Consider the following 22,958-nt stretch of genomic DNA (forward strand, 5'->3'; position numbering starts at 1 on the left):
CAGCCGCTCAGCTCTCATGAAAGAAGATCAGAAGACCGAAGAAGTAGAGACCAAGATCGTGTCAAAGTGGAGCAACATTGGAGATACAAACTTGGGGAACTTTAGCACGAAGAAGTTCCGAGAGGTCCCTTACATCGGCAAGCCATCACCTGTCGCCCGGAGAATAATAGAGAGTGGCATCATCAAGGCGGCCGGTTTTCCTCCAGCTATTTAGTGCCACGAGTTGATGATCGAGTGTGCCCGTCATTACAATCCACAGTCGAGGACAATTGTGTCCAATGAGGGAAACACTTTGGCGTACCTTTCAGAGGAAGCCATAAGTGAAGCCTTCCATCTTCCAGAGCACAGGGACATGATATATAAGAGCATTGAAGGAGCCAGATCAGTGTACGATGATGATCCAGATGCTTGCCTAAACATAATCAACAAGAACTGGCTACTCAAGAGTCGTCCCCGTCTGAGCAAAGTACCGAACACACCACACAGGATTGATTTCCAGGAGGAGTACAGAGATTTGATTACCATGCTCAACAGAGTTACAGGAGCACCTCATGCCTTCTATTTTGAGAAATGGATGTTTTACTTCATCCAGGTGATTGTTCAAGGAAAGGGTACGATACATTGGGCTAGGATAATTAGCCATTGCTTAGACGTACAGTTGAGAAGACTCGGGGCTACTAAGTCCTTCCACATGAGTTCATACGTCATCTATGCCTTAATCAGGAGCGTTGAGTACGCAGGACTACCTCACAGAGGAGTGATTGGAAGAGGACCCGGCGAGGTCAGAGCTTGTGAATCCTATACCTACTTGCATCATCCACCAGGGAAGAACTACAAATTAGTCAATGATACTTTCACGATGAACATCACAAGGACGTTGCAAGGAGGGATTCACAACAGATTATCTCAGGATGCCCAGGAATTCATCAAGAGGTACGGTGCTTGGTTCATTCAGTTTCCCAAGTTCACTTACATTAGAGTGCATGGATGTCCTTTACCTCCATACATGTTGCCGAGGTACCCGACAGACAGAATTGTGTTACTTGAAGTAACAAGGCAGTTGGCAGCATATGTGAAGGCATTCAGACACAGACATCAGAATGGAGTTCAGGTACCTATTATTTTGGGTAATTCAGTTGAGGTATGTCCCAATGTCTCAGCCATGGATGACGCAGAGAAGGAGTTAGCCTTGTATCCTTTTTCATCTTTTGCTTGGAGGAATAGTTTTGATCCCCATGGACATTTAGAGGAGACGGTCGGTAGAAGATTTAGACATGAGCACCAGATTGAAGATTTTATGATGAATCTCCTAGATGATCTCGAAGTGAAACGAAAGATACATTCTAGATTGCCTTTGGATTTCATCAGGAAATGTAAGATTTACAGAGTAGCCGACCAAGCTCAGGACAACGGCAGGCACATCCAATCTTCATATGATAGAGAAAGTAAAACAATTAGTTTGAATTGGAATGAGCCCGAGGCCGTGGATTTAGATGATTTGATGGCACCAGTCTTGTCTTGTACTCGCAGATGGGTAGACGTTCAGCATCAGAAGTTGAGAGAACAGGGCATAGCTATGTCTTTTACTTTGGAAGAGAAACCAGCCGAAGGTGGAGCCAGTGTTAGTGAAGGCAATCCTAATCCTAGGAATTCAGGTGAAGGTAACCTTCGATGTGCCAGTGAGGGCAATCTCCATTCGAGAGGTTCGAAGAGAAAGGAAAGATCAGAAAAGAAAGAGTCTTCCAAGAAAAAGCAAGGTGCCAACAAAGATCAAACACCAGGTACTTCTTCCAGACCAGAGGATAGAACAGTTCGAGTGGAAGAGTCCATGGAATCGATGGTACAGAATGATAGGCAGGAGGAAGGACAGGCACAGCATGTTTCGTCAGATGGATCTCTCCAAGACTATGATTTAGAAGAAGATAACGAAGTAACATCTCCTCCCAGACAAGAAGAAATAGTACATAAAGAAATTCAAGTTCAAGAGACAAGATCGAATATCCCAGATTGGTTGAAGGAAAGATTGACTAAGGTGATCGTAATTGAGGACGAGGACAGTGCAATTGATTTAGAGAGCCTCGTGGGACGTTCACATATGACAACAGAGAAGAAGAAGGCTACAAAGATGTCCAAGATGATTCGAGATGAGACTGGATCTAGAAAACTGCAGATAGCTACACCGGCAGCAGACAAATATGAGGGTGAGATCCTAGCAGAAGACTATCATATACAGACTATTGAGTTAGGACCATCCACAGCAGAGCAGACTTTAGATGATGCCACCGACACATTTGAGGCATTGAAGGACAAGCTTAGAGAAGAAGTAGAAAAGAATAGGAAGCTTGAGAAAGAGGTCGGTGCATGGAGGACATATTTCAGTCACATCAATGAACCTTTGGGACGTCAGGATCCAGTTAGATCACCATTGCAGGCATTGCCCCTTCAATCGATCAATGAAGCAGAAAGATTCAGGAACCACATGTAGTTGGATGGATAGATCTCACACGGTGGCCATTGAGTTTGTTACAAGGATGTCGAAGATCACCCATCAGGCTATCCAAGTTCTTGAGATTATTCACAGATTGATGGCAACAGTAGCTGCGTTTGCCCATACCAAGGACGTTGTCATCCCTGTCTTGAAAGTTATAAGACACACATCCAGAAGAATTTTAGCACAAGAGAGGATCTTAGAAGGTGATTCTCACAGTTTGTTTCAGTGGTCAACCTTACTCCATATAAAGAGTGTTCTCTTCGAGGACATCAGTGTTAGATGTGGTCAAGTTGAGGAGGTGATCAATCCGATCCAGGACAGAGTATTTGAGGTACTTCGTACCATTCTTGGCAGAAGGATCGAGGTCGAGACAGATGTGGATTTACAAGAATTTGAGGATAGAATCAAGATCATCTTTCGCAAGGACGCAGATGTTACAGATGAGCAGTATGATCAGATGTATGCCACCATGCTCCTGATTGATAGAACAAAGGAACTTGAACCTACTTGGGACACAGCTCTTCTAGATGCATTTGATCAGGTTATCCACTTAGAAGAGAGTATCAAGAATCTTCCCGAGATTCCAAGCACAGAAATCGAAGGAATCGTGACAAAATTCATTGCATATGCTAAGAAAGAGAATTGGAAAGGGAATAAGATTCTAGATGAAAGGTTGTTACAGATGACATGACATCCTATTTCTCATTGGTTGATACCTCCTAGATTTTTGTGCCAAATTTAATATTTGGCTATGTATTTAATGTTGTTCAGTAAAAAGGAGGTCATTTGTAACAAACCCTAATTAGGGTTTAGGTGTCATGATCTTGTCCATTGATTTATTTTCAATCTGGACCTTTCATTGTAACTGGGGATGCTATTTATACCCCCATTTTTCATTTCATTTGGTAATAGAAAAATAGTGAATAGTGTAAGAGATAATAGTTGATGTAATAGAGAGATTAGAGTTAGAAGCAATTTCTATTTTGTAGCAAGATTGAGTCTTGAAGAGAGAAATTCAAGCAATTGTTGTATATGATGACTTGGAAATCAATAAAATATTGAAGTTATGGTGTTTTGTTGCAAATTTCTTAAGTTATCTTCATGGTTGTTGGATGTACTTGAATCACACTCAATCAAAGTAGTTTGTTAATTTGAAAGACTAAGTGTGAGATTTGATATTTGGTAGGGTTCGCAATCCAAACCACTAGCTTCTTGCTGATTGTAGGAACGCCTTGCGTGGTCGACTGGAAAACACTTTGCGTCCTTAACCTTCAAGCATTTTCGTATCTAGGATATGTACCTTCATAGTAGTGTCCTTGGTCTTTGATGCATTGAACACCATTATTACCTTAGAAGATCGCACTAATTTCAATTGAGTTGTTACCTTATGGCAAAATTGAAGTTGGTTGAGTCTTGCCAAATCTCATTCACGCTAAGTCATTCATAGGGTTAGGCTAGATTAGACTTCCTTAAACCCTGTCCTTTTGCCATTTTTTGAAAGTTCCTTTTAGATTAGTAAAATCTTCGAGCCTTTGGAATCCGTAAGACGCCTTGGAGGAAACAGCAAATCACATCATACCACTAAAAAAGCTTGTCCACACGTGGAGACCCCACTAAAAGAACCTTGGAGTCCATCTAACTGATCCTTTTCGCAGATCTTCAGCAGTTAGAGACTATTTCCTTAAGAGAGGATAAGATACCTATTGGTATTTTATTCTGTGTATGATTGTGTATCAAATACACGTCAACAAGACCAAGATTACATCCCGGTGGAGCAACATTGGAGATACAAATCTTGGGAACTTCAATGTGAAGAAGTTTCATGAGACACCATATATTGGCAAACCATCACCAATAGCCAAGAGGATAATAGAGAGTGGCATCATCAAAGCAGACAACTTCCCTCCTGCAGTTAGATGTCATGAATTGATGATTGAATGCGCCAAGCACTATGATTCACACTCAAGGACAATTGTGGTTGAGGATGGAACCAATCTTGCCTACCTATTAGAGAAAGCTATAAGTGAAGCCTTCCACCTACCAGGACAGAGGGACGTGATTTATAGAAACTTAGAAGGAGCCAAATCGATTTATGAAGATGATTTTGATGCATGCCTATCAATCATCCTCCATCTTGATGATCGGTATGATTGGCTCAGGTTGTGGCTCGTCCTCCATCTTGGATATAGCTCTGCCTCTAGCTGCACCTGGAACTGGCAATGACTCCTCATTCTCCTCACTGTCATCCAGTTTGAAACCAAATCCACCCCCCTCCTCCTTCGTAGCTTGCCTCTCCAAATCATTGATGTCATTCTCTGTAAACAATGGAGGTTGCTCCTACCATGTCCAATCACTGTAAGGATCTATATCATCCAAATCAATTGGACCAGCTGGTGCTTCCTCTACCTTCCTTATGCGCAATTGAAAATTATATTGCACAAAGACAAGGTCATTGAGGCGTTTTTGAGCTAACTTGCTCCTCTTCTTCATGTGGATGGCCTCAAACAAGCTCCCGTTGTGCTCACAATTGGATGAACTACAAGGTTGACATAAGATTCCGAGGGCAAATTTTTTGAGATTTTGGGTATTTCCACCCCAGCTTTGCCACCAAGCATCTACAAAATAAAATTAGGTTGAAGGTAGCACACCTCGCGGGGGTTTGACGGTGAGAAAGAGAGGGGTAGAGAGCTAGGTCTAGATCTTGGGGGAGAGAGGAGAGAGTGAGATGGAGAGTGGTAAAGAGGGGGATAGAGGAAGAGTGATAGGGAGATAGATAGGTCTAAAATTCGAGGCAAATAAAGTGAGTGAGATAGAGGGAGCGAGAGAATGCTGATAGGAGCATATTGATTACTGAAATTTGACTAAGTCTGAAAATTTAAAAGATCTTCTAAAACCTAGAATTTGCATTATAACTCCTAAAGATTTGAAACCACTCTCAAACATCCTACCAATATATACATGAAATATAACTTAAAGTATATACTTAAATGTTATATTTCATGTATATATTATGATGAAGAGAATGAGACTCAATCGATGGAAATCAATTTGCAAGTGTTTGGGAGAGTGTTTTTCCCCTTCTCAACAAAATACAAGACAGAAAATGATGAAATGACTCATTTTTGCCATTTTTTTTCCCTTTATTCACTGGCGGGTGAGTCTTTTTAACTCGACGAGTTTTTCTTGCGAGTAGTCCAACTACTCGCCAGGGAAAAATACTAGCAAGTTTTTTGAACTCTACGAGTAGTCCAACTATGGTTACAACTCATGAGCTCTTACACTCCCTTCCGACAAAAGGAAAGGTCTTCTTATCAAGCTTGATTGCAAAGGCCTAGTCTAGAGTAAACTGGATTTATCTACATAGGGTGCTCGATGTTGGGAAAAATGGTGTCTCAACCTTGCATTTACATGAGGTTACTGTTTATAGTAAGTTTTCATTTGAGCACGAAATGGTGTTAAATTCTCCCTGAAGCTTCTAGTTGGCTAGATAAGCACTCTGATAAAGTTACGTCGCAAGATCACAGCTAGTTTTGAAGATATTAAATTTTCCATTTTGGAGGGGTGCAATGAAAGGTTTAAATTAAATTTTGAGGACTTTAAAGGCCCCAAAACACCTTGAGAAGTGGGTGTAAGCGGCGTAGCGGCTTATGACGCAATAGAGCACTTCGCGAGCTTTCAAGCGCTTCAAACGGTTGGTCAATAGGACACACAATTCTCAAGTTAAGGCCTTTGAAAGTTTGTACTCCTGAAATAGGATATATAAAATACATCAGACACATAAATGAGTTGTAAAAGGGAGGGACATGTGTTGATGTGTGTTTTAACACATCATAGGGCATCTAGAAGGGAGATAAGGTCGGCTACACCTTATTGGGTGGTTTTAGCCCATGGTTTTGTAATACCGTTTGACGGTTTCTTGCATTGTATCTCCTATATATGAGGTGCGTGAGATAGAGGTTGTGTGTAAGTGTCTTATGGCGATTGAGTTACCTTTGAGTCTTTGATTAGTGGTACTCCTGTGAAGAGCTTGCTCTGCAAGTATATTGTAATCTGTTATTGATTGCTGAATAATATATTGAGTTGCTTTTGGAGTGTGGGGTTTTTCTCCCAAAAGAGTTTTCCCCACGTAAATCATTGTATTGCTGTGTTGTGGTATGCATGATATTTTGATAATTTTTGTTAAGTTTTTGTAACTGCTGTAACGATCTATAAAAGTTTTTGCATTATCCTCCTCTCAAGGTTAGTGTAGGAAGTTGTTCCACTACTTAACTTCCATACACTCGAGAGGTTTGGTTTTGAGATGGAGTGGAGAATCTTGGTAAGGAATCACTACTCATCTACCAATTTCTTTGTTTTAGCCTTTATCTAATGGTTTAATGAAGGTTTCTTCCTATATTCTACAGGTCTCCAACCCTTTATTCTACAGGTCTGCAACCCTTTATCCCCTATCTTTTTATCCTCATAGCTTAAACCCTAGGTCACAAGATTGGTTTTCTTAAAGATTGAAAGCCTCTATCTTTGGTAAGATTCTTCCCCATCAACAATTCGTGGATGATATTATTTTTTTTGCTCCTTTATATGTTTTGGAAGTAAGGAATATCAGCAATCTTCTAGCTGTTATGAATAGGCTTCTAGCCAAAAATTAATTGAGAAAAAATCTAAAATCTTCATTGTGAATCTCACATAGATGCTTATCTTTTGGTAAAGAGTGGTTCCCATGAACTTGTTTGGGTTTCCCCCTCTCCCACGAAAGCAATAAATACCACCTATGGGTTTCTCTTTTTCAAAATTCTCAAGCAAATTGGAAGGTTGAAACAGACGGTGGTTGTATTTGGCTAGAAGAAGGGTGTTACTTGAGTTAGTGCTCCAAGCCATTCCAATCTCTTTGACCAAAGCTCCCAAGAATTTTATTTCAAACATGACTATAATCATGAGGTTGTTTCTATGGGAGGGTACAAGTGATCAACTCAAGTACCCGCTTGCTAGCATGTAGAGAAATATTCTTCAATCAAGCTCTAGTGGCTAAAATGATATGGAGCTTCATCTCTAACAATGCTAGCATATGGTGCAATATCTTAAAAGATAAGTACCTATCTAGTAATAATTCTCTGTGTTCTCTTGTGTATGAACCTCCTAAAAGGCTTAGCTATATGGGAAAGTATGAAGAACAATGAAAAACTCATGGAGGGTTATGGCTTTTGGGACATTCACAATCGTAAAAATACTGGTTTTTCGAAAGATGGATAGCTAATAGGCCAACACCTTATAGAAAATGTGGGTTTTCAAACATTAGCTACTAGTCTGCAAGGGACGTGGTAATCAAAGGTAAAGGATTAGTAACAAGAACAAAAGGTTTATTTGGAAATAATAGATCTTGCAAAGTCATTCCAAAGGTACTTAGCACCTATGTTACAAAAGTTTAGACCTATTTGGAGTACTTTTGAAGACATGTTTGGTTGGCATAATAGTAGTGGTCAAGTTGACATGGTCAAAGAGACATACTAGAAATTAGTCACCTCTAAGGCGGGTCCCTTCAAGTCCTTCCCATGGGAAAAGATGTGGTTGTTTAAGGCTTGGCCTAAGGTAAAAAATTTCCTCTAGCTAGTTTTTTGTCCCAATATCCTTACTTTAGAACACCTTCTAATTAGAAGGCTTTATGTCATGACCTTAGTAGTATATTTAATGCAAGCTTACACCATACCTTATCTTTCTCTCCACTACATAAATCATGTTTATTAGATGCTTTGTTTGTTGAAATAATAGCTAGCTCGGATACCTATCTATTGTATTTTAATGTTGTCAATGACAATTAAAATACACATGTATTATCTCTTATGTAAATCGAATTTTGGGCTGGACCCAAACATGTAACGTGGAGGAAATTAATTGTAACTTTGGGCTGGACCCAAACTTGTAACGTGGAGACACTAAATTGTAGCTTTGGGCTTGACCCAAACTTGTAACATTAAAGGCAATAAATAAAATAAATCAATAAACTAAATGCAAGCCGACTTGAGGGTTGACGCCAAAGATGGATATAAATATAACAGCAAATGAAGCCATTACACAATCGTCATATCACGAAAATGCTATCTGCTGTCCTAGCAGCTATCCTTCCTCATGCGATCTTGTCTAAGGCTATTGTGCGAACTCTTCAAGGTTGATTGTGTGTGGCGAAATTGTCAAAGATCTGCAATCTGAATTCAATAAGGTCTCCTCTTGTGCGAATCTGATCTAGACATCTGCTCCTCCTCCTAACCATCTGCTGTTGATGAAGGGCTGCAATCTTCACTGATATATTGAACAGCAATCTGAGATAAGTTATTGCTTTGTAATAGCCTACATTTGAGATAATACATATTGTATTTAAGGCTGGGTTTTTCACCTCCAAGAGGGAGGTTTTCCCAGGGTATTGGTGTCTTTTGTCTTGTGCTTTATTGCTGTTACTATTTATTCACAGTCTGATTATAATCTAATTGCTTAAATTAACACTGATTGCTTAAAATTAACATTGTTAACTACATGATAATTAGTTGGCTTATCAATAGCTCTAATCCTCTTTGCCAAAATGAAATAATAAATCTATATTATTAACCATCAGGTCTATGATACATATCTAGGTGTGCATATTTATATAAAGTGGCACATAAATGCATGGGTTTATGAGAAACAATTATGTTACATATCTTGGTGTGCATATTAATAGTATACCGATAGCGAAGATACTAGAGGACATGGGCATTCAAAAATGAAATATATTTTTAATTATTATCATTCTTAAATGGTATGAAATAGGTCAAGGTAACAACAAATCAGAAGGTCATAAAATTGTGTTTTAGTTAATTAATCCAGAGACATTCATCAAATGTTAGGTTTGTGCACTCAACCACTCTAACTTCACTTGTTATGCAATACATGAAGCATGGATCATCCTGCCCTAACCTTCAAGGATCACTATAATAGTCAGCGTAAAATCTTACATGAGGTAGAACTTAGTTCAAATAAGTTACTTATATGTATGAGGTCTAATATGAAGGTATCCTTCTTGACTTAAACAACTAGAATTTTCATTGCTTTTTCCCTAATTATCTTCACATGTTTTTAGAAATGTTATTTTCTACTTAGTTTATGAACCATTACTTAGTCAACGTAATATCCCCTTTTGAGATATACCTGAATTTTGCTCAAAAAAAACAAATACCAATAATACAATTTATTTACAAGAGTATTCTTTCACTAAATTACACTATAGCAATTGAATTTAGAAAAATAATCAATTAACATGAAGCAAAAAGATAATAATGAAACTCTTATTGTAAATATGCACATTATAACTTATAGTTATTCCTAAGGATCAACTATATCAGAAACTTGAGGGGAAAGCACGATAGGGCGCCTGGACAACTACCCTCAACCAAGCCCAAGAGTGCTGAACATCCAACCAAGACAATTCAACACCTTGTCCCACAAGTACCAACTCAATGGGTGGACTACTTAATTGAGGGGGACCATACTCCTGCACCTCCCTATTATGATCCTTTGCAATTTCTTAATATGATTTCCTTACAAAAGTCAAATGCATAATTACTTAAATAAAAAAATCTGTCATTAAATTCATAAACTATTGCAATTTGTTAATATGATTTCCTTACAAATGTCAAATGCATAATTACTTAAATAAAAAAATCTGTCATTAAATTCATAACCTAACAAACATAGGATTCAACATATAGCATACCGATTACTTCAGAAATATAGTACTTTTTTTGCTAAGTCTTACAGCTTTATAAATTCAGATTATTACTACCTTTTATCAGATCATATCTTAGATTGCTGTCTCTGTTCAATGCCATTTTCCCCCAAATGATGATCCTCCTTGTATAGCCTTTCAAAGAGATGAGGAGTCACATCTCTTACCCATCTTATCACATCTCTTCTAACTGACTGCTGCCCCTTCATCAAATTGTGGCTACATGGATCGCTGCTATTTAGCTTTTGTTAAGGATAACTTATGATTAACAACAGGTCACCGATTGGGATTGTTTAATAATATTTACCTTACGTATTTATCTCTAGATCGCCGACCAGGATGTTGGGCTATATATATTAAATATTGTTTTTCTTTTCTTTTTATTTGTTATTCATACTAATGTCAGGGGCATGACAGTCAAGTTTGGCCTCAATCATTTAAGACATTTGACAATTTTAACATGAACATAGTAACTTTCGTATAATTATCATGGAACTATAGTAATGGAATAATGATTTTGTAGATAGTATTATCTGCAACTATCTTGGTTCTTAATAGCCTTCATATGAAATCATCTTGATTAGTTGAAGGTTTGGGAAGTTAGGCTTTATACACTCTTTAAGCAATTGATACAAGTAACCTATGAATTACAAAAGCCAGTTATTAGCCTCCGGTTCGTTGTTATATATATTATTAGCCTCCGATCTGTTGTCATTCCTTATTTATTGTAATTATAACTAAATCCTAGTTATTTTATTGTTATTAACAGTTACAAATAAACTAGAGATAATATCATTGAGATAGTGTCCATAGTAGTATATTGTTAATGTTAGAATAATATTTCTTTATATTGTTAATGGGCAATAATGTCTTTAGTTAGTTGACATCTTAAATGTCTTTTGTAGTGTGTAGGTAGTTAGTTGGCATATTAAATATCTACAGTATTTTATAAGCCTATAAATGTATCTCTTTACTTCTGTAATAGATAAGCAATTTTACCATTGCATCTTTTTATGCAATATGGTATCAAAGCAAGCAGGTGGATTTTTCCGAAAATTTTTGTAATTCTAATTTCCCATTAGTGAATTTTTTTCGTAATTATTCCAGTTTGTTTTCTAAAACCCGTCTAGGGTTTTTAGTCTCATTTTTCGGCCTGTTTCTTGAATCTGTAATCCGCGATTTTCATTATTGAGTGAGAATTTTCCGTTGTTTTAAAAAACGAGCAGCTACCCACGTCGGGATTTATAATTCCGCCCGTTGTTTGTGGGTTTTCTTCTGCCAGCAGCGACTGTTTTTGTCGCCCGTGTTCTTTTTCGGCCGTGCGACTTTGTTCTGTGCAACGTCGGCAGTCTTTTGTTCACGTGTCTTCGTCTGTCCCTGTGTTTATGCAACGCGATCTCTACATTTTTTCAGCCCTTTCTGCCCTTCTCGTGCCTTTTTCTGCGACGACAATTCTTATTCCGCACAATTTTCACGTTTTTCTGTAGTTTGGGGTTTGTTCGTGGGTTTTTCTTACCTGCGCATTTTTTTCTGCTAAATCGCAAATATTATTTTCGCGACTCTGTGTTTTCTCCCTGCAACCCACGATTTTTTGGTGACATAAGGTTTTTTTTTGCAACACCTAGGGTTTCTAGGTAGCGCCTAGGGTTTTTAATACCCTCAGACTATTTCCAGCAGCTAACAATAACAAATTTCTTGGTTCTTTCTTTGTGGCTAGGATTTCTCACCAAACTGCTATCTGGGTTTTTGTGCGTTTTTTAAAAACTCATCTGGGTTGTTTTCAGATTTTTTCCTAGGTCTTTCGAAAAATTTCTACCCCGAAAACCGTGCTAGGGTTTCAGTTTCTGCCTTAGAATCCAACTTGCAAATTTAAAAAAAAAACCCTTTGTTTTCATCTGCTGGTTTTTGTGCATTGGAATTCATGCCTTAACCAGTTTGACCTCAAGATACGTGATGGCATCTCTAACAAACATTATGCTCGAAAGTAGCCATAAATTCAACAGCTGCAATTGCAACACCTGGAAGCAGTGCGTGTTGACAATTTTTTAGTACCAATGTCTTGATGCAGTTGTTTTGGGCACGTCTCATCGTCCAACTACTACCGGAAAAGAGCAAGACAAATGGGATGAGCGCAACCGAGAAGGTGCCATGCTCATTAAACTCTCTCTCACCGATGAGCAGCTACCTCAAGTACCGTCCGGAAAAACTCCAAAGGAGATATGGGATCATTTGAAAAGTCTTCATGAAACCTCTGACAAGAGCAGAGCATTCTTTTTTAAGAACATGCTCTTTTCGATTATGATGGACGAGAGGACACCTCTGTAAGATCACTTGACAAAGATCAAGGACATCCGTGATCAACTTGAGGCGATTGGTTGCACAATGGAGGAAGAGGACATGGTCGTCATCACTCTGAAGAGTTTGCCCAAATCTTATGAACATTTCATCGAAACACTCAATATCACTTCCACTAACATCAATTTGAAGTTTCCCGATCTTTGTAACAAGCTTTTACAGCAAGATTGGTGGCGCCAACAGTTTGGAAGTAGTACCAGTTCTACCTCCACCGAGCAAGCGTTCCCTACCAAATCTTCTACTAAGAACAAAGGGAATGCTCCATCTTCTCAGTTGAAAGGCTCTAGTTCTTCTCAGGGCAACAAGAAGAAGAAAAATGTTCAGTGCAATTATTGTCATAAGTTTGGTCACATGAAGGTCGAGTGTTGAATTCAATTGGCTTCTAAACAAAAGAAGCAAGGAGGGTCTCAACAAAAGGCAAATGTCGCAGAGCACTCTAAGCAGAAAGAATCTGCATTCTATGCTTTTATGGCCAAGAGAACAGCAGGTTTAGTACACTCTTCTGCCTGGTATATTGATTCAGGGGCTTCGTGGCATTTTTCTCATCGTCGAGATTGGTTCACAAAATTTGAACCATTCTTGGATTCAATAATCTTCAAAGGACAACAGTTGCTGGTAAGGGCACTATCCAGATTCACTCAGGAGGTAGAAATTTATTCTTTCTTGATGTCTACTATGTTCCAAGCATGGAACATAATCTCCTCCTTGTCAGCAAAATCATGAGGCATTCTCCTCAATTAGATGTTATCTTCAATTCGTCCACCTGCAGCATTGTTGATAGGGACACTCGTACTACAATCGCTATGGGACTTGAGGATCATGGTTTGTATAGACTTGCTGATTCCGGCAATTCTCAGGAGCACGCTCTGGCTGCTAGGAGTACATCCATCAGAACACTTTGGCATCAACGTTATGGGCACTTAAACGTGCACCATCTCTCTCAACTATCTCGGGAGGGTTTGGTTGCTGGTCTACCTAAGATCCAGCCTCAAAATCAAGGAGTATGTGGAGCCTATCAAGCTAGGAAGCAGCATCGGACACACCATTCTCGGATGGCGATTCTTGGCAAGCCTCCAAGGTCCTTCAATTGGTTCACTCTGATGTATGTGGGTCAATGAACACTCCATCTGTTACTTGGGTCCAGGTACTTTTTATTATTTGTTGATGATTTCACTCGGAAAATGTGGGTGTATTTTCTCAAGATTAAATCAGATGTGTTCAGTACATTTCAGCAGTTTAAGGCCTTAGTTGAGAAAGAATTCGATTCTCAATTTGTCACACTAAGGTTTGATAATCAAGGGGTGCTCAAACTAGCCAAAAATCCAGTCTTCCATGAACGTACCACGCATGTCGAGCTTCATTGTCACTACATCCGCAAGCTGGTAGAAGAAGGATCAATTCAGTTGCAATATGTTCCCACAACGGATCAGATTGCGGATATTCTCACCAAGTCTCTGAGCCCGGATAAGTTTGTAAAATTCACGGGGCAACTTGGTGTTTTTGATAGATTGACCATTAAGGGAGGGTGTTAGAATAATATTTCTTTATACTATTAATGGTCAATAATGTATTTAGTTAGTTGACATCTTAAATGTCTTTTGTAGTGTGTAGGTATTAGTTGGCATATTAAATATCTACAGTATTTTATATACCTATAAATGTATCTCTTTCCTTCAGTAATAGATAAGCAATTTTACCATTGCATCTTTTTATGCAATAGTTAACCATAAGGTATAGTTTAATTACAATTACTTTCTTCAATAGTCAATGTTTATTGACAATTCTAGTATTTTGCTAATCAATAAATAAAAGAAAAATTATTTGTCGTGTATAATTCTTGTAATTTGTTCATCTTTTATAAGTTTAATACTGTGCAATCAATAGTATAATTTTATTAGGCAATCATGAATGTTATAGAAGTTTGATTAGTAGTAGTCATTCAAATGTTCACAATGGTATTCAAACAACTTGAATTGCTAAATGTTAATATTTAGGGTATAGGATTTTGAGTACATATATGAATTGGATGGAGAAATTTTGACATTTGTTTTTCTCTGTTTTGAAGGTCTATGATTAAGACTTGAAAGAGAAATATTGATTATGCAATTAGTATGAGCATCTAATTTCATAGATGAGATGGCGTGTTTGTTTCTTTCCAAATTATAAATAAGATTAGGTAAACATTGTATTCTCTCACCTTGTCATTAGGGATCTTGGTGATCAAAAAGTAGTGACTAATCCCTGGTTTTTATTAACATACATGCCTCACTTATGGGTCACGTCTATTCTAATTAAATGCATAACGGTGCATTAAAATCATTGACCATCGTGGGTAAGGGATGGGTAGTGAATATTAATAAACATGAACATTAATAATAATGGCATCAATAAATATTAATAAATTGTGGATACTCATTCACACATTAATAATAAATATGATTATTAATAATAATGAACATTAATAAACATGAATATTAATAATAAGCATTAATAATCGATGATATTAATAATAACAAGGATCTTAATAATAAACACTAATAAACAAGGATATCTATTAATAAATTGTGGGTAAATTTATGGTAAGTAATAAAATAATCTTTTGATCAAATGGGAACAACTGAAGCAATGAATACTATAAATGAAAATAATATGAGGGGCATCACATGTGTTGGGAAAGTAGAAGCAACTGCAGGAGGCCCATGAGCTGCAAGTGGACAACAAAATACCGTAAGAGTTCAGCTTGCACATGGAAATGAGGCACATGGTGGTCTCTTTTCATAATGGCACGCTGTAGTTGACCAGTAAGTACAGTGTCATCGATTGCTGACAAGGGCAGTGAGGAGAACAGAGGTGATAAAGGACTTCATGTTCATGGTGCATTGACAATGGCTGGTGTGTTTGTGCCCATATGGGAGGTCACCTCCATATCAGGGAACAGTCTCTATAATTGCTTCTAGGAAAGATGGAAAATGGCACCTCCAGGCAGCTGTGCTCACGAACATATGCAATTTTGATGTAATTGGATGGTGGTCCTTGCTATGCCTGTATGTGTGTGGTTGCTTCTCTTTAGTTTTGTTTGCTGCCCATTTTATGGCATAGTATACCTGGTATAGTTGGTTTCAGCGAGTAGTAGTATTGTTAGTTTTTTAATTTGTAGTAGTTGCTGCATGATGGTTTAGGAGTGCAACTTGGATCACACAACTCATAGCTCCATTCTAGATCATATTGTTGTTTTATCTTGAAGTAAGTAAGTGCCACCAACCTGGATACAGCACTTATCAAAATTCTCTTGCATGACTGATTCTACCTCCTTGGTTATTTGAAAAGCAAACCAAACAATGGTTAGACTTATGTCAATCGAATCAATTAGACATTACAAATTGATTTTCCAGTTCTATAATCTGGAAGTTGCAGAAAGTGTTTATTTAAGTCATTGCCACAGAGTGTTTCCTTAAGAGAAAAACTCAACAGATTGATGTTCGTTCCGTTTCTTCCAATTGTCAAATGAATATATCTTATCCAAATTTGGAGTACAGACCCAGATCTTAAATCACATTTGTTGAACAATATTTTAGCATTTACTTATTGAAAATCCTGAGAGCCCTCTGGTGAAAAAAGTTTAGATGTAGTAAGAGAGTCTAAAGCATGTGTCACTTGAGGGGAATCTTAGAAAAATAATTCCACTGAAATATCCAACTTCAATGTTCTTGGCCCACAACTTGTGCTTTTGACTTCACAATATTCCTCTGTAAAAAGGAAACTCTTTCCAAACACCATTGCCAGATGAAGGACCAGATGGCACATTTCATCACTGATAAGGGCAGTACAAAGAATCTAATCTCATATAGTTTGGTCCCCTCATTGTCAAATGAAAGGCATTCTCTGCCCTACTGCTTTTGAAGGGTGGAAGGAAGATGACTAAGTCATCATCGATTAGTACATTCTGACAAAACTTGTAAAGTTATATTTATCATAGGACATTTCATCAACCTGGTACATTGTGACATGACCTTTTAGTTTTTTTAGCATATTTTAGTTATTTTTAATTCAATTTTATTTTAATATTCAAAGAGTCATTATTTTAATAGTTGTCACCCACACCCAGAAATTCTTTGTCATTCCTAAAACCCTATCCACTGTCCCCAAAATTTGAAATAGAAATTCCAAAATCATTCTTAATTTCTGAAGTTAAGGTGAAATTTTTGCAATGCATTGTATAAGAACTTATAAGTAATTACATATCAATGTAAATATTTGTATTGATCCTTATGGAGAGATTTTAGACTTTAGTACGCATATTACTAACGTTCTCTGAAGACTGTTATTCTACAAATGTGTAGAATTCATATTTATGCGTTGGCATCATTCTCTTCTGTGTTACTAACATCACTTGGCAGTTCTTGTGCACTTTGTGGACCCCCTTGCCTTCTACTTATTTAACATGTGAATTTATTTCTTAAAATTATAAGCTTCAATTATGTAAATGTAATTTTATAGGTCACCACCAAGTGAGGCAACAATTTGGAGTAAATGAGCCCCCAGTAGAAAACCAAAAGAAAAGTACTTTTCATTCACCTTATAAACTGTTCAAATTTTATGACCCTGGGTTTTGACCTCTTGACTAAAATTAACAGTAAGCTAGAACTTATCAAAACCACCTATAGCCAGAGTATAATTCCTTGCTCAGGATCTCATTCCATGTTAATATGATAATATCTACTAACTTGTACCTCATTGTTGGTCATATCTATATTTGTAATATAGTATTCAATCACAATAGGAGTTGGAGGAGGAAACATGATAGGTCTGCCTAAATCCATCCTCGCACTAAGCCCAAGAGCGGACTCTCACCCTCTTGACCTGAAGTGGCAAGCACATTGGACATCCAACCTGGGTGGTCTACCTAGGTGGGTGCTTGTACTTACTTTCCCTAATCATGCCTCATCCCTTTAAGACAATAGACAATCATTGTAGAGATGGGAGAGGAGATCACAATAGGGGGCCTTGTAATCCATCTACCTAAGCCCAAGAGCGGACATTCACCCTCTTGGCCCCAAGTGGCAGGCACACATGGACATCCACCATGGGGTGGCCTACTTAGATGTAATGTCCCCTTTTGCGATTGCCCTAATTCTTGCCCAAGCACCTGTCAAAGTCTACTGACTTTAACTTGATTAATTATGAAATCAGATATTCTATTTGGATTGATTGACTTGCTTGTCTCTTTCGATGCTTGATTTGGAATGATTACATATCTTATGGTTGATCTGCTCTTTATGAGCAGTGATGCTAATTGAATTGTTTCCCTTCTATGATTATCAGTCTGCTGATTACTGATTGCAGATCTGTATGTCTGATCTGATCTCTTGCTTTTCATTCAATTGATCGTTCGATATAGACATCTTCATCGATGATTTAATTGCTCTATGGCTGAGATTTTAACCCCAATTGCTGGTTGATGATTCTGTTGATCTGCTTATTCTATATCCCAAAACAATCTGTTATAAATGATCCAATTCCCCATGGCTAATTGATGCCTGTAACTTAATAACAGTTCTGATCTGATCTGATTTGATCGATGGTGATGTCACTGGATGCTTTTGATTCATTTTCTTTATATCTCTCAATATGAGGGAGAGGTCACACCTCTTCATTATGGATGCCCTTTGGCAAGAGACACACCCTTTCACCATTAGCACCCTTTGAAAGAGTGCAACTCTTAATTACTTCTGCCCTTTGAAAGGGATACAACCCTTCACAATCAGATCTGCATTCCTTATTTAAATCAGATTTGCACTTCTGATTCCCAAATTATCCCCCTCAAATGAGGTTCTCTTCTCCCTTTTATATCTCATGTTTAAGGGAGTCACAACTTTTCATTTCATGCCTTTGACCATTCATTAACTTAATTAAAATTTAATTATATTCAATTTAAATTTTATTATTATTATTTATCATTAAATCGTATTTCAAAGTGGAGACATTACATTAGATGGCAGTCTTATAATTGCTCCCCTTCCTTACACCTCCTTCCCTTACCTATATGATTGCTTGTGAGGTTACAAACAGATTTATGTTCAAGCATATATATTTCACATCCAATACATATAAGAGATAATATAATAAATGCTATCTTATAGTGCATAGGCTATACAACTATAACACAAAGATAACTATTAATACTATTGTCTGTTTGATATAATGTATCTGTATTTTGTTAATGTTTGCGTACGCTGCAGGAGATTTTATTTTCCTTGCGATGGTTGTGAATCTATATTGTTCAACAATTTTGAGTTCTGCGTTTGATTCTTTGGGTTTCTTCATAGCTGGAAGGGTAACGGCTTCCTTGATAACCGTCACCGACCTGTGTGTATGACTTGCAGCATCATGGGAGCCTTGTGTGTGCTGGCAGCGGTTTCTTTCCTCCTTGTATTTCATCCGTTGAGAGGTTCAGATTGTTTCATCACCTATGTGGCTCTTTTGATAACCGGTTTACGTAACAGCTCACTTTGTAACTGCTGATAGCTTATGGCACTTCAGCTTTCCATCTTCCTCCGTCAAGAGATATCTTCGAGCCTTGTTCTTATACATAGCAGTGTTAGCAGGTTGTCGGGTGCATGCAAGATGTTAATAAGGGAGTCGAGATATATAAATTTGCTTATGAGATCATTCCTGTGAGAAGCTTGGATCATCATCTGCGTTTCTGTATCTTCTCTTCATATATGATTGATGTATGAGTATTTCATATTGCAGAGAGCTTATGTGCTAGCCATATGGTAGAAACCATCAATTTCCCTGAGATGTTATAGACTTATTTTGTTGATTTTTAAGTGCAAACAATCATGTTTAGATCCTTGCTTGATTAAGCTTGTGAAGCTTTGTATCAGATTTGTGCCTTTAATAAAGGTTGATTTTTGGTGTGGCTGGGTTTTTCACCCTCAGGTGGAGGGTTTTCCCAGGATAAAATTCCGCGTATCTTGTTCTTGTGAGATTTTTCTAAGTTTCAGATTTCTGTGTCTTCCTTTCTGGTTCTAACATTAACAGATTTGATCTGTTGTAGGCCTGATCCCAGTCTGCACATGCTACTCAACAATGGTCTTTTCCTAATCTATATTTGTGTTCCTTTTTATTGATTGCTGCTGATGTGTGAATCTGTCTTGATCCTTCACTTGGAGATTGATATTGATGCTTATACCTTCTCATTGGGTGAAGATGTATATCTCTTCTCACAGATACTTGTTTGCAAAGGGATGTCCCTTGTCTTCATGTCCCTTTGCCCTTATCTAGTCTTTAGGTGAATCGCACCTCTTGGAGATAAACCACACTTAAACTAAACTCCGCCCAATCATTATTTCTCAACCCATACGATATCGTGATGGGATTGCTGCCTTATTGCTGATGTAAGATTGCTGGGTTGTATCATCATCAATTGGAAAATCATGAAGTCTTAGGTTAAGACGATTTTCCCAGTGCTGTGTCTTCTTACTCATGGTGGGGTCGTGATAATCTGCCCTTCCCAAGATTGACAGGAAGCAATTTCAAATTTGGATGATTGAAGATTTCTTCTCCTTTCCAAGTAGCATCTTCTATGGGTAGGCCCTTCCCCTTAACCCAAGTAGCTATGTCTGCTTATTCATGGTGGGGTTGTGACAATTAACATCTACTAACCTATACCTTATTACAGAATTATTTCTGTGTTAACATCTACTAATCTAGATCCTTTTATAGCTTCTGTATTTCAATCAAAAAAATATTTCTGAATAAAGATTTACCCAGGCTTAAAATAATTTCTTGCTTTTGATACAGAATCCAGGGTGAAGAATTAGCATACCATAAAATTCCCCATTAAATGGGTAAGAGAGAAAATATGTTAAGAGATAATGTTGTATAGAAACCACCCCCTGTGCACATGTATAAAGTCAACTTTGATGGCACTACTACAGGGAATTCTGGCCTGGCAGATCATGGAGTTCTAATAAGGGACTCTGATGGTAGTCTTGTTCAATCAGGCTCTCTTCACTGTGGCTCCTAAGTGCCATTCCTTTATTTCAAGGAACCCGTTTGTGAGGGATGGTCTCAGACAATTGCCTGTGCACGATATTTCAATGCCGCTCCCTGTTGTTGCTGAATGTCATAAATATTGTGCTGGACCAGGAGGGTCTAGGACTCTAGAGGATTCTAGGGCTTCAATATTGGTGGGCTTTAAAGAAAATTTAAATGTGGTGGTAGTGTCTGAAGATTTATGGGGACAGTTTTCTGGTATGCTTTTCCATTTCAAGTATATGAATATACATGTGGTGATTGCAACAGGTTTTGAAGATGCAAAACGATTGGTCAGTGGTGATGAGATCAGGTGTGTTTGATGCTATGACCAGCTCAAATGCCTTAACAAAGCCTTTGGCCCCTTTGTCGGTGAATGAATTGCAGCTCTGTATTTGGAGGTTTAGACTCTGCAGGATGATTTTCAAGACCCAACGTTGTTCTGGCTTGATCTTTGTATGGTTGTAAAGATCCCGCTTGTTTCTCACAAGAATGGCATTTTACAGGTGGTTAGTGCTTTTGGACTTACTACTCTGGCAGGGAAGGTTCTGGTACATAGCAAGAAGCATCAACAGGTTATCCAGGGTGTGTTTTGCTGGTGCATTCTCGTGGTGTTGAGAACTCAGCTCTAATGCAGGTTGTGGCCCAACACCAGACTGGAATGTAATGTCGGCGTTCTTGAAACATCATCTGATGGCTGTGGTGGGTTAGAAACTTAGAAGGTTGGGAGTCACTAGTTTTAAGGTCTTGTGCTATCTTTTTTTATTGTTTTATTGTTGTTTTCTAGTCTGGTTTCTGCCTTTCACTATTTATTGGCCCTTGTTCATTCAGGTTGCTTTGTATTAGTTTTATTGGGGTAGTGTGCTTCTCCTACCTGGTAGTACAGGACTTTTGCTTTGGTCATTTCTTTTCAGCCAGCTTCTGGTTGGTCAGTTTTGTAGTTATAATGTTTTTTTAATGGACGTTTATTTAACAGTTTTTTTATATAATATGGGACAGCCCCAAAAGATCCCTCTCTAATGGTATGAAAAAATGCATAAATTAAACTCTAAATCTTGTACCCAATGATAAGATCGAGCAAAAGTCCATTAGGCAGTAAATTATACCTCCTGATGTTAAATTTAAAGTTGGGCAAAACATACATCCAGACATGTTTGAAATTGAGACAAACATATATCCGAATATCTATGTAAAGTACCCAGTAGATAAGATCGGATGACATGCTTGAAATTATGAAAAACATCACATCCTAACTAGTGTGGATGCAACATACACCTCCCAAGGGAAATTTACAAATAAATATAGAAAATTCAAAAAGAAATAACAATGTCAATAATAATAACCATGGTCAAATGCCCACCTGATGTTTGCCAGATTGGCTACGCATCTTTTCATGGAATAAAACATCATAATCCTCTATATCTTCAAATTCTTCGTTTGCCTCATAAGCCTCCCTCTGAGAAGCCCTAGCAACATAATCCATGTGACCAGAGGACGAACCAGTGAGTGGCTGCTTAACTAGGGTTTCAGAGAGGCCGTCCTCCCGCTGAAATGCCCGCGGCAGAGGCAAATGCTGAACCATTTTCTGCACAACCCCGTCCAAGCGGGCCCCGAAATCCACCACAACTTGGCCCAATCTAGCCTCCACAGGATCAGCCGCTACAGGAACCCACTTTCCAAATTGAACCCTGTCTAACTTTTTTCCCGACCAGGGCCACGGCAACATGGTAGCACCTTCCTCTCCTCGCCTATGCTCTCCCAGGTGACGGCGAAGCATAGAACTGAGCCCACGTGTGACGGAGCTAAAATGCTCCATGATATCCTGGCCCTGCCGTTGCATGCCTTCCATCATACAGACGATTAGAATGCTGCAAAATTTAAATCAAAGGAGTTTTCGGGTTCGAAACTTGGCCTATACTTCTGTGCATAGCCACTCTGCTTTCCAGGCTGTTGGAAGATATCATTGCATTGGGGATTAGATAAAACTTCTTACCGTTTGGAAATGATGGGTTAGATAATATCGCAGGCTGATTTGTGCTGAACGTCTCTGTTATTACGCTCAAACCAAATATTCCTATCGTTCCAATAGGGACATATGAGATGTTAGAATTTTTGATATAATAAAATAATTCATGTATTTTTATTTTTTTTTAAGTGGATAAGGCACACAAATAATTTTAGATCAGTAGATGCTTTGGTTGAGCTTATTTCTTGGTTGTCGAATCAATAACAAAGTCGAATGGAAATCTAAGGTGTCATTTACATTGGGTTGCAAAAAAAATTAAAAGCGGAAGGGGAATTTTTTATTTGTGTTCAATGGTC

General features: G+C 38.1%; 1 protein-coding gene across 1 annotated transcript in view; it reads right to left on the reverse strand.

The window, feature by feature from the left end:
• The window catches only part of LOC131075442 (uncharacterized), an 80,142-nt gene extending 57,411 nt beyond the window's left edge, over window positions 1-22,731 (reverse strand). The window contains exon 1 of the mRNA XM_058012283.2: window positions 21,997-22,731. Within this exon, the coding sequence (XP_057868266.2) occupies window positions 21,997-22,488 (492 nt within the window). The 5' untranslated portion in view covers window positions 22,489-22,731. The remainder of the gene's footprint in view (window positions 1-21,996) is intronic.
• Window positions 22,732-22,958: the final 227 nt, after the last annotated feature.

This window comes from Cryptomeria japonica, chromosome 3, assembly GCF_030272615.1.
Source record: "Cryptomeria japonica chromosome 3, Sugi_1.0, whole genome shotgun sequence".
Lineage (NCBI taxonomy): Eukaryota > Viridiplantae > Streptophyta > Pinopsida > Cupressales > Cupressaceae > Cryptomeria > Cryptomeria japonica.